This window comes from Microcebus murinus, chromosome 21 (genome assembly GCF_040939455.1).
Source record: "Microcebus murinus isolate Inina chromosome 21, M.murinus_Inina_mat1.0, whole genome shotgun sequence".
In the NCBI taxonomy this organism is placed as follows: Eukaryota; Metazoa; Chordata; class Mammalia; order Primates; family Cheirogaleidae; genus Microcebus; species Microcebus murinus.
Genome location: NC_134124.1, coordinates 12,880,305 through 12,900,194, shown reverse-complemented (window position 1 = coordinate 12,900,194; position 19,890 = coordinate 12,880,305). Strand labels below are relative to the sequence as shown.

At 35.6% G+C, this 19,890-nt stretch overlaps 1 protein-coding gene across 4 annotated transcripts in view; it reads right to left on the bottom strand.

Moving 5' to 3' along the window:
• Positions 1–4,208: 4,208 nt before the first annotated feature.
• Positions 4,209–19,890, bottom strand: part of RBM27 (RNA binding motif protein 27) — a 76,771-nt gene continuing 61,089 nt past the window's right edge. For all 4 annotated transcript variants that reach the window (XM_075996170.1, XM_075996171.1, XM_012774168.3 and 1 more), the window contains 4 exons: positions 17,984–18,088; positions 17,677–17,865; positions 9,210–9,320; positions 4,209–7,408 (listed from right to left, as the gene is read on the bottom strand). In XM_075996170.1, the coding sequence (XP_075852285.1) occupies positions 7,325–7,408; positions 9,210–9,320; positions 17,677–17,865; positions 17,984–18,088 (489 nt within the window). In that variant the 3' untranslated portion in view covers positions 4,209–7,324. The remainder of the gene's footprint in view (positions 7,409–9,209; positions 9,321–17,676; positions 17,866–17,983; positions 18,089–19,890) is intronic.

Genomic DNA, 19,890 nt, shown 5'->3' with positions numbered 1-19,890 from the left:
TTAAAAGGAAGAAGGCACCAGAAATATTGAAAAACATACAGAAGCAAGGTAGAAGAAATACTGCAAGATTATCATAATTTAGTTTGTCACAGGGAAAATATTTAAGATAAAATTGAAAATAAAATAAACATAGGTTATGATACAGCCAAATTATTGTGAAATGTTATCAAAGTGGCTGGCTGTACATTATGGAGGTCACAGAAAATTATTACTTCAAAATGTTTCCCCACAAATTAGCATAAGTAAGCACTGTTCTCTATGGTTTCCAATATGCTACCTAAAAACACGGTGTTGCTCCCCAAGGGAGTCTGGCCAATACAAGGCAGATGAGACAGATGGAGCCAGAATGGCAGTGTTTGACAGACATTAATAAAAAAGACCAGTGACATTCTACAAAGTTGCAATATTCCATTTTATTAGAAGCAGTAGAGCACAGAGGTTAAGAACACGAGCTCTGGAGTCAGACTTGTGTTCAAATCCTTATCCCCCCAATACAGGTTGTGCAACCTCGGGGAAGCCCCTTAATCCCTCCAAAAGTGTTTTCAAAGCTTAACAGGGAGCACCTCCCTCAAAGGCTGTTGTAATCACAAAACGATAGGCAAACTACTTAGCCCACCACCTCAATCACAGCTTGCATTCAACACATGCCAGCTATTTTTTTTTTTTTAAAGTGAGTTTGAAATTATAAACCAGTTTAATTGAAAATACTTGCTTGGTATCATGGTATTATATGAAAGTTAGGTTTTATTGCTTAAGGAATCCCAAAAGGAAAGTACCTGGACAAGAGGGTAGAAATATGGAAATGTACAAGGAACTTATGTTTCTATGGTTAGTGCTGATTTCATTACTTTGCAGACTTAATGGTTTCCTTCTATGCATTTCTGAAGACACTGCAACATTGTCATGGTCATGTTCCCAATCTTCTCTTCACATTTTAAAAACTGGAAAAGCTCAGGCATGTAAAGAGACAAATGACATGTTTGCTCAAGGTTTTAAAAAAAGTGGCAAAGACAGGTAATTATTTTTTATACAAGGGTCTATTTCTTATAAACTTACAGGGGTATGTTTGAAAAGAGTGAAATTCAATGGCACAATGCTAGAGTATGTACAATTTTCCCACAGACCAAAATTGGTTTTGAATAGTTGATAACTAAGGTGAACTCTAAATTAAGTGCAAAATTAAATTCAAAGCCAAATAATTTTTTATTGATTTGTAAACCTTAAATAGTCATAGTTGTATGGACTTCATAGCCACCTCCCTTTTAAATATATGAATAATTTTTGCAAAGTGACTTGAATTACATAAAAATTAGCACCAGTATACCAATATTCCACCTCTTTCCCAGGACAAATAATGACAAAATATAAAAGTATAGGCAAGTTTAAAAAGTCACTCAGAAGTTGTCTATTTTTAAAATTAAAAACACCCTTCATGTTCAAGAAGAGCATCAAGTAACTAGTTAAGAAGTTGATGTATACATTATTTTCACTTTTTAGACTAAAGGTCAACTTCAGATTCCAGACTATTTTTTCAAGCAAAATACAGAACATAATAGTTAACTATGATGTCACAGCAAGGACGACAGTGATGTAAAAATGCAGTCTACCCTGCAGGCTAGTTTTCCAAACTGCAATTTTGAAAGCCAGGTGCATATTGGGTAGTAAGGGTACTGGGTATTGGGTAGTAAGGGTGTTGTAAATTTTTGTTTGGGGTGTGCGTGTACTGTGTTGCAATGCAAAACATCTCATTGTGAGTTGCTGTGAAAGATTCAGTCACTGGTCTAAGACTAAATTTTGCCTTTTGGAGCCCTCTACAGGCTCTAAATGTCAAGAATTTAAATCCTACAGTAAATAAATAACCCTTCTGTTGGAGAGTGGTTCAGAATTAGCATTCAGTAATTTATGCAGGAATATATGTTTACATAAATAAATAGGCAGCACTTGGTCTAAGAACTCAAACTGAACATGTGAGCAGCCTCAATCTTGAAGCCAAATCATCCTCAAGAAACAAAATTAAATAGGCAAGATCTGTGTTAGCCCTTACTATCTAATTCATAATTGGAAGAAATATATCACTATCACACAATAGCAGCAGTTTGGGGGCAAACTAAGAAGAAATGAAATCACAAGGACTTTAGAAAATTATTAATAAGACATTCATCTTTATACAGTTTTTACAAAGCAGTGTTAAGAATTTAATCAATAGAAACATGGCTAAGCAATCAAAAAGCTTGTTTCCACCCCTAGTCTCCTACAAAGAATTGAGTAAAGAATAATTTTGAACAATCAAGTGCTAAATCATAACCCCAACTCTAAACAGCTATTAGATTAAGGCCTTCTTTCTTTGCTGCTCTTTCACAAAGGAAAAGATAATATAACATAAATACAAAAAAGTGACAGCAATATTTATCATGTTTAAGGGCCATCCCTACAACCACCAAAAACAAAAAATCTGTTTGCAAAAGCTTACATGCAAACTACAAATATCTTTCAAACAATCATCAAACACTCTTCTGACCTTAATTTCACCTGTATCAAGTCGCCTATCTCAGAATGCTAGGATGGTTTAGTTAACCTAGGGTCGATTGCAGAAAAGGTAAGAGGCCAAATAGATCATCCTGTTGAAAGGAGATATCTTGGCAATAAAATCAATTTAGCATAAATGAAGGTGATTCATAACAAAGGCAATCGTAGTATATAGCCTTTTTTCCCCCTTTTTTTGTTTTGAGTCAGCATTGGTTGGCCCCTCAAGTAGGTCTCTAAGACTAAAACTGAATATAAAATGAGGTCTGCCCTGCAAGATAATGTTAGTCTATTTGGTCCAAAGCAACCGTGACTCTGTCATCCAATATCTCATACACTGAGATACACAATCATATCTGTTTACTGTAACACAACTAGATCCAGACTAGACTGTATGCTGGGGTTCATGATTCAAAATTTATCCTTGGCTTTAGCACAATTTATATGAAAATCTGTAAAAACATCACAAGAAATCATTAATTTTTATTAATGAGACCTCAATTTTAGTGAAACATTTAACTTGTTACTCTTAAACAGATGTTAACTTGTGTTCAGATTTATGCCTGCCTCCTCCAAAAATTCCTAGAACTAATATTTATTATAAATATATATAGGATCAATTACGATCAATTCAAAACAAATGATCACACACAGCTTATTTGCCAATTACATAATGTATAAAATAAAAATAAAATGTTTGAAAAGAATGAAAATTTACTCATTCTTTAGTATGAATGACCCTTCTTAATGCACAATCACTTGAAGAATAAGTGATTTTATAAGAACAGCAATTTTTTAAACAATTTATTTTTGAGAGACAGGGTCTCACTACATTGCCCAGGCTGGTCTCAAACTCCTGGCCTCAAGCAACCCTCTCACCTAAGCCTCTTGAATAGCTGGGACTACAGGTATGCACCCCTAGCTAAGGATATCAATTTTTAAAATTAGAAAACAGGAACCCAAGTGCTATACTTCCTTTCCCTTTCCCACCAGCTCTTAGTGTGTAAGATCCGTTAGAGAGTGGTAAGAACTAGCACTCAATAATTTATGCAGAAACACATGCTTACACAGATAAATATGCAGCTTGAGTGTAAGAACTCAAGCTGAACATGTGAGCAGCCTCAATCTTGAAGCCAAACCATCCTCAAGAAATAAAATTAATTTCCTGTTATGCCTTACAAATCTTCATCATTTAGAAATGATGCCTTCACATTATCTCTTCCAGGTGTTCTTTCCTTTCTATTAAAGGAAAATGTCCTTTCTATTGTTGGCAGGCATAATAAATATTCTCAAGATAACATTAAAATAACTGCTTTCATAAAATTGTTTTGTGCTTTGTATCTGGGATACCAATACCCATCCATTAACAAAAAAATATAGCTATCAAAGGTTACTTTACAAGTAGCACTTTAATACCCTGCTTTTTCATTTTTTAGACTACCCTGTTTAGAAAGTTACCTTACTGAATATTTAACAGCCGATGACTTTGAACGCAACTTCATATTGAGGGACATTCTCTCACATACACGAACCCAACATAAAACATACATACATTAACCACTACTCACTCCCTCTCTCACAAGCAAGCATACATACACATTTTCTTTCTTTCCAGAACAAGCAGAATTACAGCTCTTTTGGTGATTGTTATAATTTTTGGAATGGTTCATAAATTTTCCAATATCTTTTAAATTTGTGATACTTTCATTTTTTTTTCCAATTGTGAACCATTCCATATTGCATCTTTATTGCAAAAGTTAACATGCTTCTTAGAAATTCAGATTGTAATCGATAAAACAAACATTACATATATGAATTTAAATGTATAAACAGTTAGAAATTCAACAATATCTCCTATTATACTATTACACAAGTTCACAATTTTGTAAAAACTATAATACAGGCATACTATACATCAAAAGGAACCACTATTCCTTTTCACATGATTTTTTCTTCTTTTTGGAAATAATGATCCATCAACATGGACCTTTTTCACCTTAACAGAACTGTTTTCCAATTTATCATCTTAGCTGGTAACAATATTTCCTCAACATTGCATGAAGAAATTGAGGGAATTTTGCATTCCTTGGGGTTACCTTTTTAAAGTGGGGCAGTAATCCACTAGTAAATCAGGCTGACCTAGACGACTGGTGGCTGTTATTGCCGATCAGCGACTTATAAAGTTGTCATATACATTAAGAACAGCAATTTGCCTCAGATGCTATATGTTATTTCTGAAAATGAAGATGCCAAGAAAAGATGGTAGTTATTCAATCTTAAGAGAAATTCTTAAAGTTGGAGATTTGAAGGTGGGGGTAAAATATCACAAAGGAAATGAATATATATAACTATACACTCAACTATTTTATGCTAACCTTAAGTTTTCTAATATTATAATTAACCCATATTTTGAATTCATTTTTGAGAGTCAAACATGTTTTAGAATTCTTAGAAAGGACACTTTTAAAGTACTTTAGTCCTATTTAAGGTATACTAAAAATACAAGTTTTATAGAAAGGGCGTCAAACGTTACTGAAAAAAACTATCTGTTCTTCACTTTAACACCCTTCTCTTTCATCCCCTGCCCCTAATAACTAAAAGTCAAACAAATCCTCAACTCTCTCTCTACTGAAAATGTTATAAGATGTCCATTTTGAGGTTAAAAAATCATATGAAAAGGAATCTCATTCTGTTGAACTGTCAGTCTACTGAAAATTTTCTTACAGTCCCATTAATTTACTGTAATTTTCAGTTTCCAAATACAAAAATACAACAATTCTTATTGAAATCTATACGCTGGTAGTTTTAGTACACAAAAAAAACCAAACAAATTATTTACAAAATTATACAGCTTAAGAAAAAACTCTGTACAAAAAATATATAAATCCTTTGTTCCCTCTATCACGTTTAAACTGTCAGGACTCAAAATATTCACCACAATGAATCTTTCAAAATATATACTGACTGAGCCACAGACATCAAGAAAATTTCATTAGAGATGATGGAGGAGTAAGGAGCAAGATTGCTTATTCTAGATACCCTATTCTAATGTTTTCCTTGTTTTATAAGCTTATTTTACCTTCAGTGTTATCAGAAATATGACAATAACCTAGGAAGAGTAAGTCCTTATTATTATGAAGGGAAAATTACATGAACTTAAAATGATCCTGGTTTGACACATCATTCCAGGAAAATATGTAGAAGAGAAGAGATGATCAGAACGTGGGATTTAACTTCTTGTATCTAAGTAAATCTAAAGTCCTGATGGTTTTAAGTTTCTTAGTGAATAGTTTCTATTTTGCGAAAGTCTTTACCTCAGCAAACAAAATCCTTGATATCGTGATCACCAAGAACGTTCTGAAGCCAACAGGAAGTTTCAAATTTTCATACCACACACATATATAAAAACACAGAGGTGAATATCCTTGAAAAAGTGACATCCTATGTACATTAATCATTTTATTTTCCCAGGGGTCAGTACAGTGTAGTGTTGCTCCTTCTGCTTTTCCATCTAACATTCAGAACACAAGGACATAAATTTACATATATATTTAACTTAACAGATACTCTACTCTATACAGTGTACAGTAAAAATGCACACAGTAAAGGAAACTGTTTGCTGAAGGATGTATATGTTCATGGATAGCAACAAGCTACAAAATATGAAAATATAAGGTCATCTGATCAAAGTCAAGTTGTGACTCCCATTTATTATACTCAGTCCCTGACCCCACCCCTACCCCACCCCCAGTCATCTTACCACCATGGTTTAAATTTAGGAAAAGAATTTCAGATACTTTTTAACCCTTTTATGTAACCATAACTAAACTGAAGCTTCAAAAGAAAAAAACCCTGGTGACTCTCTCCTCCCCCAAATCCTTTCATTATTCTCATCAAAACATCACTTATTTATTTATTAAGGACTGCTTTGAACCTTATATTGGAAACTGACTTTTGGTGTCCCAAATGAATCACTTATTTCAATAATGGCTAAGTCAGGCTTATTAGTAAAAAGGCAAGAAGAAGAGGGGGGGTGAGAAAGGGGCAATAGGTGAAAGCATTTTACATTCTGAGAGTGTTATAAAAATTGTTTAAAAGAGACCCAGCTGAACCAATGCTAAGTATCAAAACAAACAGAATCAGTAGCGGAAAAGTTCAGGAGCTAATATGATGAGAGAATGGAAATACCACCATTGCCTTACAGAATTTAAGAACACAGAATTTGTTGTGATTTTCACTGAAATAGTACTACCGCACATGAAAACCCTAAAAAAAATTAGTTTAAATACAAATTGGGCTCCTCTACAGTAAAAAAAATTAAATTTGCTTTTCTTCCAAGACAACTCTTGAAAGCAAAAAATATTTTAATTACAAATATCTCCTACTGTCTGACGACCCGTTCATAATAGCTCAAAGTTAAGAGATTCCAGGCAATTTTGACATTTAATGAAATTTTATCAGTAGATTATAATCCAAAATAAAATTTCTGAACACCCTGTCATTTACATCATAATCCAACACCAATAGCAACAAAAACAGGTGGTGTGGAAAATAAGGCTCTAGAGATTATCCATGTCATTCCTGTGGATCTTCACAACTGTGTAAAAGTCACTAGGCCTTTGGTGCTTTAATATCATGTACAGTTATGAGATGTGTTTAAATAGCAAACTTGCTGTCCTTAAACCTACTGTGTTGAAAGAAAAATAAAAAAAATTTTTTGGCTCATTGACTTCTTTAAATAATTTTAAAAAGTTGTTCTTCTAAACAATATTTCTAAAAATTATACAGCTCGCATCAGATTTCATCTTCGCCATGAACGAGACTCATATTCATCTTCATCTTCGTCGTCATCATCATGCAAAAACAAATCTGAGGTTTCTGTTTCCTGAAGAAAGAGATAGTAGAATCTGCTTACTAGTACAAGAACATTAGGTAAAATACTTTTTAAACCAAAGGACAAATAGACTAATATTCAAAGCCCAGGCTGCATTTACTAAGCAATGGACTCAGAGTATCTTTCAGAGCAAAAAAAAAAAAAACAAAAAAAAAAAAGATATAAATTCTTCTTCCCAGCTAATTTTGCTAGTTTTAATAGATTTCCATTCTAATATCAACAAGAAAATAAATATATATGTAACCTTAACACTTGTACTCCCATAATATGCTAAAATATTTTTAAAAACTATTACCTAAATGTCCACTGACAGATGAATAAAGAAAATGTGGCATACACACATACACACAAAAAGAAAATAAATAAATAAATATGAACATTTAGTAGGGGAAATGACAGAAAAAATATTCCTATGTTTATGATAAATTAAAATTAATTTCATTTCACTAACTTAAAAATGAGGAAAATAAATGACCAAATGCCTAAATCTTTCCTTTTGTATTCATCCAATTATTTGGGAGAAGTGAATATAACTAACTTCTCCATGACACTGACATCCCAAATCTTATTTTTAAAAAATCTCAAATCGTAGACAAAGTAGAAGTATCTACAACCATACCAAAATAAGACTTTTCTTTTTTAAAAAAATATGGTTCTGGCCGGGCGCAGTGGCTGACGCCTGTAATCCTAGCACTCTAGAAGGCCAAGGCCGGCGGATTGCTCAAGGTCAGGAGTTCAAAACCAGCCTGAGCAAGAGCCAGGCCCCATCTCTACTGTAAAATAGAAAGAAATTAATTGGCCAACTAATATATATACAAAAAATTAGCCGGGCATGGTGGCGCATGCCTATAGTCCCAGCTACTCGGGAGGCTGAGGCAGCAGGATTGCTTGAGCCCAGGAGATTGAGGTTGCTGTGAGCTAGGCTGACGCCACGGCACTCACTCTAGCCTGGGCAACAAAGTGAGACTCTGTCTCAAAAAAAAAACAATGGTTCTGGGCTGGGCTCGGTGGCTCACACCTGTAATCCTAGCACTCTGGGAGGCCGAGGCAGGAGGATCGCTTAAGGTCAGAAGTTCGAAACCTGCCTGAGCAATAGCAAGACGCTGTCTCTACTAAAAATAGAAAGAAATTAATTGGCCAACTAAAAATATACAGAAAAAAGTAGCCAGGCATGTGGCGCATGCCTGTAGTCCTGGCTACTTGAGATGCTGAGGCAGAAGGATCACTTGAGCCTAGGAATTTGAGGTTGCTGTGTGCTAGGCTGACGCCACAGAACTCTAGCCCGGGCAATAGAGTGAGACTCTGTCTCAAAAAAAAAAAAAAAAAAGAAGAAGAAGAAGAAAACAGTCTCTCCTACATTAGAAGAAAATAACCCTCAAAAGAGGTTTTTATATCTCTTCACTTCTTGTATTTCTGTAATACACTCCTAGACTGGCCTTAACTAACAGCATGCATGAAAGAAAAGCCCAGTATTTATTTTTTAATTTATATTTAATGTCAAGAAAAATATATAATTATGGCCAACTAAAAATATATAGAAAAAATTAGCCGGGCATGGTGGAGCATGCCTGTAGTCCCAGCTATTCAGGAGGCTGAGGCAGGATTGCTTGAGCCCAGGAGTTTGAGGTTGCTGTGAGCTCAGCTGAGGCCATGGCACTCTAGCCCAGGCAACAAAGTGAGACTCTGCCTCAAAAAAAAAAAAAAAAAAAAAAAAAAAAAAATATATATATATATATATATAAAATTAGGAAGTCATCTAAATTCAACTCTTATTTTCAACTGTTAAATTTACCTCCTCCTTGACTTCTTCTTCCTCAGTCTCAGTAGATATAGATGGTACCTTGGGCTTGTGCCATGATATCTGTAGCCGACGGTCTTTGAATTTTGACCCTTGGTTTGCAGCCTAAAATATTTTAGAAGAACACATGAGTTTGCACTCACATTTACTAATGATTTGCTCTAATTTTGTGATATTTGAATTAAAAAGTATAATGATCTGGGGAGGAAAATCTGTTAAGGTGGATCTACAATCTCCACTGAGAGCTAGAAAAAATAAAATACCTTTTAATTTAGAGCAACTATATGTTCTGGTTTGCCAATGATAGTCCCTAGTTTATATCCATGTCAGGTAAAATTTAGAATTTGTCTTGCCTAGAATGATAAATTTATACAGTCACTCTATATAAAAAGTTCAAAAGTTATGATGATGACAACAAATATTCTTTTCTTACATTTATTAAACTTTGCCTTTGATATCTACATATTTAGACTCAAACCTTAAAAATATTCAAGTAATTTAAAAAGGTGAATCATTTCATGTATACTCATCACATCTCTTCCAGCCCCACCTTTATTTAATAAAGCTCTTCCAATTTCCTCTTCTGAAATGTTACACAATAATAAGTACTCTCATCTACATACTCAATAAGTGCTAAACACCTACTATTCTAACTCAAGGTAAAACCTGAGTTAAAATCAAAACCCAAGTAGGCTCAAGTCATTTATATAAAATGGTGTAGTATTACATGTAATCCGTACACATCCTCCCATATATTTTAAATCATCTCTAGGTTACTTAAAATACCCAATACAATGTAAATGCTACATAAACAGTTGTTATACTGTATTGTTAAGGGAATAATGACAAGGAAAAAAATCTGTACATCTTTAGTACAGACACAACCATTCATTTATTTCCTTTTTTTTTTTTTTTTTTAGAGACAGAGTCTCGCTTTGTTTCCCAGGCTAGAGTGAGTGCTGTGGCGTCAGCCTAGCTCACAGCAACCTCAATCTCCTGGGCTCAAGCGATCCTTCTGCCTCAGCCTCCCGAGTAGCTGGGACTACAGGCATGTGCCACCATGCCCGGCTAATTTTTTCTATATATATTATTTGGCCAATTAAATTCTTTCTATTTTATAGTAGAGACGGGGTCTCGCTCTTGCTCAGGGTGGTTTCGAACTCCTGACCTCAAGCAATCCGCCCGCCTCGGCCTCCCAGAGTGCTAGGATTACAGGCGTGAGCCACCGCACCCGGCCTTTTCCTAATATTTTTTATCTACCATTGGTTGAATCCATGGATAGGAAACCCACAGATACAAAAGGCCGACTGTATACACAACTGAAATGTGTGTATATGTGTGGTTAAAAAAATCTGTAAGAATATTCATAGCAACACTGTTTAGAAAAGTCATAAAGTAGAAATAACTCAAAAATAACCATTAATGGGAGGATGGAAAAATAAACTGTGGTATATTTATATAACTGAATATTATACAGTAATAACAATGGCAAATTATTGTTATATGTAACAACATGATAAGTCTCACAAACATAATGGTAAAACAAAAGAAACCAGATACAAAAGAACACACAGTGTGTGATTCCATTCATATAAAAATTTAAAAACAGAATAATACTATAATATTTAGGAATGTACATTTTCGTGACAAAACTAGTCAATTCTCATAATTTGCAGTAGTTATGTTCTACAACATTGCTGCTAACACTGAACTAGCAAATATTGAACCACTGCTATTAGGGATAAGACAGGGTTAGGTTCTTATGAGCCTCTACAATATGTATGTACTCACAATATGTATGGCACATGATCAGTACATAATCTTGTTTTATGTGTTTCTGTTTTAAAGATATCTTATTTAATATATATTATGATTCATTAACATTGAACTTTTGACCAAAAGCACTGTAACTTATGCCTAACCAAAGTTGAACTACCATGTTTCCCCCAAAATAAGACAGGAGCTTATATTTATTTTTCCTCAAGAAGACACCCTAGGGCTTATTTTAAGTATGGTTCAACAATCTACATTTATTCAAATATAGTTAAGTCGTCTTCTTCTGGAACATCATCATAACTCTCCAAACCCCAAATTCCATCCTGAATTTCTTTTTTTTTGAGATAGAGTCTTGCTTTGTTGCCCAGGCTAGAGTGAGTGCTGTGCCATCAGCCTAGCTCATAGCAACCTCAAACTCCTGGGCTCAAGCGATCCTCCTGCCTCAGCCTCCTGAGTACCTAGGACTACAGGCATGTGCCACCATGCCCGGCTAATTTTTTTTTTTTTTTGAGACAGAATCTCGCTTTGTTGTCCAGGCTAGAGTGAGTGCCGTGGCGTCAGCCTAGCTCACAGCAACCTCACACTCCTGGGCTCGAGCGATCCTTCTGCCTCAGCCTCCCAAGTAGCTGGGACTATAGGCATGCGCCACCATGCCCGGCTAATTTTTTATATACATATCAGTTGGCCAATTAATTTCTTTCTATTTATAGTAGAGACGGGGTCTCGCTCTTGCTCAGGCTGGTTTTGAACTCCTGACCTTGAGCAATCCGCTGGCCTCGGCCTCCCAGAGAGCTAGGATTACAGGCGTGAGCCACCGCGCTCGATCCATCCTGAACTTCTTGCGACTCTACTTCCTTTAGAACCACTGGCACCAATCTCTCCTGTCGAGCAATAGAGCTCTCATGGGGCAGATGAAAAGAACTGTTCCTCTTCTTTACCACTCCCCGATGAAATGCCTGGGTTGTAACTGAAAGCTGCGTAGCCACGCCCATCACTAGGTCTTATTTTCGGGGTAGGGCTTATATTGCACAAATGCTTAGAAATCCTGCTAGGGCTTATTTTATAGGTAGGTCTTATTTTCAGGGAAATACGGTAACACATGTATCTTCATAAGGCATACTACAGCCTTTTGTATTTAACACTAAAAGCACTTCACAACTTCACTTGGAAGCCATTTTAAACAGTTTAATCAGTCAACACAAAGCACAAAAAATGAGAAAAATATGACATTAAATAGACTGCAAAAAGGACATTTGTTTACAGTATGAAGGTTGAAACAAGAAGGCAGAGCACAACCTTATTCAACCTCAGCTGAATATGTGTGTGTCAGGGGACATGCAACTCTATGCGTGTCCACAAATGACCACAAAAGCACTATGAGTATTGATTTTGGGGTTACAAATAAATATTAGTGAGTAGATGAATTGGCAAATATGAAATTTGAGAATAAGGATTGACTGTATAAAGAAAGCAAGGAGATGACTATCATGAAGTGAGGCTAATGGTTACTTCTCTGGGGAGGAGAGAAGAGACTGAGAGGAACACAGGAGCATGTCTGGGGCACTGGCAATGTTCCGTTTCCTTACCTGAAGGGGAGGTATATGGGTGTTTGCATTCTAATAAATCACTGAACTACGTTTATGATTGGTATAGATGTTTTTTGTTTTGTTTTGAGATAAGGTCTTATTCTGTTGCCCGGACTAGAGTGCAGTGGTATCATCATTGCTCACTGCAACCTTTAAACTCCTGGGCTCAAGTAATTCTCCCACCTCAGTCTCCCAAAGTGCTAAGGTTACAGGCGTGAGCCACTGTGCCTGGCCAGTATAGTTTGTCTTAATAAACATTTTAAACCATATGGTTATTGCTTTCATAACTTTTAAGGAAATATCAAATAGCTAGGATTTTTATGTGAAAAAAGCAAGGTTTGGAATCCAGGCCTATATTTATAATATGATCCCATTTTATTTTAGTAAATGATTTTAAAGTGAAAGGCTTTATATATGTATTCTTATATGCATAATTTTTTAAATAAAGATAAGAATACTGACCATCTTTTAAGAATAGGCAAAATTAATAAAAGGGTTATTTTTACTTTTACTAACCATATTTTTAACCATCTGAACATATTACATTTTAAAAAACATTTAAAACTCAGAACTGACCTCTTAAAATATCACTTACCTATTAAAATACCTAATTTTTCTACATATACATATATTCTCTTACATGCATACCTACATATGGCTTGAAATAACAAAATATTGGGAAAAATTAGATGTTCATCAATTGGGACTGTTTAAATGTATTATGATACATCTATGCAATGGTAGAAATTGTTCAGAGAGAAATTCATCTAGTCCAGCCATTTTCCCAGATCACAAACTGATGCCAGATCTGTGCCAATCACAATTCATCAATCACCTGACCGGCAAAGATGAAAAAACAAAACCCAAGTGCTATGTAAGGATAATGGGGCAAACAGGTACTCTTACCCAATGACAGAACAAGTATAAATTAGTACATTCCTGAAGAGCAATTTGGCAAGCTGTACCAAAATTTTAAATACGTATTCCTTTGATCCAGTTATCTTATTCCTAGGAACTTACATAAAGCAATGGTTCTCAACTGGAAAAAATAACATCACTCTAAGGGGTATTTTGGTGGTCATACTGATTGAAAAGTACTTACTGGCATTGAGCAGGTGGGAGCCAGGGATGCTAAAGGTAATGTGTAGGTCTGTCCCACATAGTGAAGAATTACCTCACTCAAAAATGCCAAATCTGATATACATATAAGCACTGTTCATAATAGTTAAAAATGGGAAACAACCTACCTACCTAACCATCAATAGGAGACTGGACATATAAATTATTCTTATAATAGAATGCCCTTAAATCAGAAAAATGTATATCTATGTTCATAAACATGAACATACTATGTGCGAAAAAATAAACTCCCAAACAACGTGGGTAGTATGTATGTTTACCATAGATATAGAGGCTGGAAAAGTATTCATAAAGACATGAGATTTCAGATTTGTTGTGCCTTATCCTTTATAATTTTTTATTGTTTAAATGATCTATAAGCAGGAATTATCTTTGTAAAGAAACTTTAAAAATCAAGAGAAAAAAATTAACAGAGTTCCACTGATTTCGTAAAAGACACAAAATTATTACTGCCATATTTCACTACTAGGACTAGCTACCAAAATTATATTTTTTCCTGAAGAATCCTCTACACAGTGAAGTGTGTAAAAAGGGTAACTTCCTGATCATTTGTGACAATGACGATAAATATCGGTAGTTCACAAAACATGTACATTACTAAAAGTTTTTAACAAGGTCTGATAAAGAGTAATCAAGGAAGCACTATCCAAAAAAGTCTCTCCAAATGTGAAATACAGAGAAAAGGTAACTTTTGTGCTGGTAAACACAAGAAACCTACTATTAACTTGCCTAACTATAAGGTATCACTTCCATGTACAGTAAAATTCTCAAATATATTTTCAGACATGTGGAAGATGGGTAAAAAGACCTGACTAAGGAGGCTGTGGGGAAAAGCTAATGTATGTGAGAAGTCTTCAGTAATTACAAAAGTACTCAGTTTTCATATATGAGTTCCAGGAATGGCAAGGGTAGGGAATTAGAGGCTCTTGCCAGTAAGAACATAAAAATTATAACGAATTACATAAATATCTTGGGGAGTACAGGTTCTAAGCAGTACAGGATAGAGGTTCTAAACCTCTTTTTTACGACTCAAAGGGCTTTCTGGCTAAAGATGGGGGACTATTTTGTGTGCAATTTCACATTACCCCCATCCTCACCAAAATGACAATAATTTAAAGAAATAAATCCATAAGAAAAGAGAAAGTGAGAGAAAACACAACAAAGCCAAAAAACTGGAGAGATGGGAAGCAGAAAGATTAATGGTAAGTCAATATGTAAAGCTTAAAACTTAGGCCAGGCCCGGTGGCTCATGCCTGTAATCCTAGCACTCTAGGAAGCTGAGGCAGGCGGATGTTTGAGCTCAGGAGTTAAGAGATGGGCCTGAGCAAGAGCGAGATCTCGTCTCTACTAAAAAAAAAAATAGAAAGAAATTAGCTGGACAACTAAAAATATACAGAAAAAGTGAGCCAGGTGTGGTGGTGCACACCTGTAGTCCCAGCTACTTGGGAGGCTGAGGCAGAAGGATTGCTTGAGCCCAGGAGTTTGAGGTTGCTGTGAGCTAGGCTGATGCCACTGTACTCTACCCAGGGCAAAAACAACCAACCAACCAAACAACCATATTTTTAAAGACAGCAGGATACAGTTGAACATTTAGATGGTCCCCTTTTTCGCTATTAAGAGAATGCTACAATGAGCATACTTATATAGCTGCCATTTGCATACAACCATAATTGCCTTATGATAAATTTTTAGAAGTAGACAAACTTTGGACAGAAGAACAAACTTTGAAGGACTATAGACTTAGATCCTTACACTTAAGAATAGCTTCACTAAAATCCATCCATCATCTTTTCACACAAATATGGTTCATCCATGATCATTTCACAATCATTAAGGAAAGCAGAACATTGAAAATATAGATTTTACCTTGGGGTCTTTGTGACCTATAAAATAAAGATCATGAAGAAGAGTTTTCTTTTAAGTTTGCTAAATCTATTTACAATAATGTCTAAGCACATGTATTTCTATACTTCTTTGAAAGAAAGCACATTATATTGTCCAAGTAGCTATTATTTAATACTAGAGGAAGTGTCCTCCCAGTATGCAAACCATCTGATGGTACCCCACCACCACCTCAAAAAAAAAGCCATCAAAACCAATGTTTTGATGGCACTGTTTTGTTCTTGAAGTTACCCCATCTGCCTTAGATTTGTTTGGTCTTTCCCCAAATGCCTGAACACACTCATATCTGCCAAATGAATGCCATATTCCAGTCCAATCAAATATAGAATATGTGCATACAAATTAGTTATTGGATACTTTAGAATGGTTCTACTTCTGAGAAGGAAAGCGATTCATTTGAGTATGACTTCTGGGTCAAAACTTAAACATCTATGTACAGTTTCCAGTGACCATAGAACACACAGCTTCCTTCTTAAACAAGATTATTTCCTTTTAGTAACTGGAACTTTCTGCAATGAGGCAAATTTATAAAAATTCTCTTTACATGATCCCATATCACCTCACCAGAGCTGTTATGGGTCTAAATGCCCAATTTATTTGGCAAGGAGATTTTAATTTTATATATTCAACATGAAAACACAAAAACCAACATTTATACAGCCTTAAGAACAAGAACGCCCTGCACTTGTGTGGTGTTTCTCCACATACTCTCTTCTTCACTCCTCAAAGAAGTCAGTTAGAGCTATTCTCCCACTTTACAAGAAAAGAAAAATAAGGGTCACATCAGTGAAAAAACTGGGTCAAGAGGGAAGTGGCCACAATTCAGATGGCTCTCAAATCTGGATACTTTTTATAACAACACATCTTCAAGAGCCAGGGTAAAATAGGATTCATGAGCATCAAGCTATTAAAAACACCCGGAGTGAAGCCTTGTTCTTTATGATTTCCCTCACCATCTTTAACATTTAACACTTAATACAGCTGGAAATGTTTCCTCTCACAAAAGTTGTTTCGGGAATAGGGAATCTGGTTATCTTGGTTCTGCCACTCATTATATGATATTGGTTGACATTCTTGAAGTTTTGGTTTTCACATCTATACACATAGGATTTAACATGTATTTCACATTTATCTAGTTATTTATGTTATATATGAGATCACACATGAAAATGCTCTAGCACAAATAATACTCAAAAAATACTAACTAAATGAATGAGTACTTCGAAAGTGAATATGCACTGTATGTGTCGAAAATTTTAAGACATTTGCCTGTATCAAATCTCTGTGTGCATGTTTGCCTAAAAGTAAGTGGTCATCCTTACATACAGAATATAAACAAACATGTCTGTTATCCTAATAAATTCTTTCTTTGAATTTTACCTCCATCCCAGATTATTTCATTATTGACTATAAATACCTGGTAAATCATGTAATAATCCTAAAACAAAAATCAAATGTAGCCTTGGGACAACTTGTCACTACATTTAAGTAGAATATTAAGGAATTAGAAAGCAAGAGCTGCTTCTTCATCTTTAAATATATTAATAGGAATTTGCTAATATCCATGTTTTTTTTTTCTGAGACACAGTCTCACTTTGTTGCCCAGGCTAGAGTGAGTATCGTGGTATCAGCCTAGCTCACAGCAACCTCAAACTCCTGGGCTCAAGCGATCCTCCTGCCTCAGTCTCCCAAGTGCCTGGACTACAGGCATGTGCCACCATGCCCAGCTGGTTTTATTTATATATATATATGCATATATATATATATATATATATATATATTAGTTGGCCAATTAATTTCTTTCTATTTATAGTAGAGATGGGGGTCTCACTCTTGCTCAGGCTGGTTTCGAACTCCTGACCTTGAGCAATCTGCCCGCCTCAGCCTCCGAGAGTGCTAGGATTATAGGCGTGAGTCACTGTGCCCGGCCCTAATATCCATGTTTTTATAACTATATTTTCTAATCCATGAAACATTTGACATTTATATAAACTGCAGCAAGGAAAATGCTGAATACAGTGTTTCTAGAGTTAGCATTTACTACTTTAAAAACTTACTGAGAAATGAAGTAAATCTTCTTTTTCCTCCTCAATGAATCCCCCAACTGTTAGTGCTTTGGGGCGGTGGTCCACCACCATGTGATTCAGTGAGCCCCTTCCTCTTCCTCCACGGCCTCGGCCTCTTCCGCGACCTTGAGAGGACATGGTCTTTCCTCGACCCACAGGTAAAATACCTAATCGTGCAGCCTGAATAACAACAAAAGGTAGAATGTAATATACATTGTTAGACTGAACCTTGAAAAACAGAGAAAAACTTTTTAAAGATGTTAAATGAGGTGAGTTAATAATTCCTTTTAAATCTTACCTCAATCTGTAACTGATTAAGTTTTTTCCGTAATTCTGTTGTGTCTTCTCCTGAGGATAGCCTCTTGTGGAGGTCCAGTTCAGTATCTAGTAACTCTTTCTGGGCCTTTGGAAAATTTAAAGTAAAAAGGTATTTTTTTAGATAACTTCCAAGATCATATTCAGAGTATTATAGTTACATAATAACATACATCTCTTGGGAAAATGAGAGTGAGAGGATACAGTAAACATGGGTGCTTTAAAGAAAGGAACTTTATAGATTTAATAGTGCAAACATGTTAAAAGTATATCAGTGAAAAGTAATAAGCAGAATTACTGCATAAGATGGCCTAAAAATCAGACTCTGGTAATAGTCACCTGAGTTTAGGGGGCCAAGAATAATTTCACATAATAAAGCATTATAGATGAAACAGAATGCGGCAAAATAAATTATTATTATTATTACTATTTTCTGAGACAGAGTCTCACTCTGTTGCCCAGGGCTAGAGTGCCATGGTATCAGCCTAGCTCACAACAACCTCAAACTCCTGGGCTCAAGCTATCCTCCTGCCTCAGCCTCCCAAGTAGCTGGGACTGCAGGCACATGCCACCATGCCCAGGTAATTTTTTTCTCTATAATATTTTTGTTGTTCAGCTCATTTCTTTTCTATTTTTTTTTCTCAGTAGAGACGGGGTCTCACTCTTGCTCAGGCTGGTCTCAAACTCCTGAGCTCAAATGATCCACCCACCTCGGACTCCCAGAGTGCTAGGATTACAGGCGAGAGCCACCACGCCTGGCTGAGGCAAAATAAACAATAAAAATGTATTAATAGGCCGGGCGCTGTGGCTCACGCCTGTAATCCTAGCTCTTGGGAGGCCGAGGCGGGCGGATTGCTCAAGGTCAGGAGTTCGAAACCAGCCTGAGCAAGAGCGAGACCCCGTCTCTACTATAAATAGAAAGAAATTAATTGGCCAACTGATATATATAAAAAAAATTAGCCGGGCATGGTGGCGCATGCCTGTAGTCCCAGCTACTCGGGAGGCTGAGGCAGAAGGATCACTCGAGCCCAGGAGTTTGAGGTTGCTGTGAGCTAGGCTGAAGCCACGGCACTCACTCTAGCCTGGGCAACAAAGCGAGACTCTGTCTCAAAAAAAAAAAAAAAAAAAAAAAAAAAAATGTATTAATAGTACAAAGATAATAGTTACATAATTACTTTCAGATTGGAACCTATTACTATTCTCTTTTTTTGTAAGAAACAAATTATCAGTCTTTAAGTGGCATGACTGTGAGAGATTTTTCCCCCTCCATGTACTCTTTAATTTTTATAATGTGCAAATGTTCTTTCTGTAATGAAGGAAATTTCAATAAAAATATTTTTATTATATTTCTAAAAAGCAGTCTTAATTAAACACTTTACCATTCCTATACTGATAGAGAACCATAATTTCAACTGTAATGTAATACTATACATAATGATTTGCAATCTATATATCTGACAAATTTATTTCCAGTTCTCAAAGGGTTGGAATTATCTAAAATCCCACTATAGAACTGTGGTATAATGGGACCACTATCAAAAGCAAGTACTCTTCTAGGGAAAGGAAACAGATGGAAATTAATAAAATTAGATCAAATGGATCTAGGACTTCTGATTATTCTTTTTAATAGCATGCCACATTTTTATCCATACTAAAGCAAGTGACACCTTTAGACTTAATTAAAACGGATGGTTCTAGCCTGGCGAGGTGGCTCACGCCTATAATCCCAATACTTTGGGAGGCCAACGTGGGAGGATCACTTGAGGACAGGAGTTCAAGACCAATCTGGGCAACATAATGAGACCCTATCTCTGTAAAAAATTAGAAATATCATCCAGGTATAGTGGTGTGTGCTTGTAGTCCCAGCTATTTGGGAGACTGAGGTAGGAG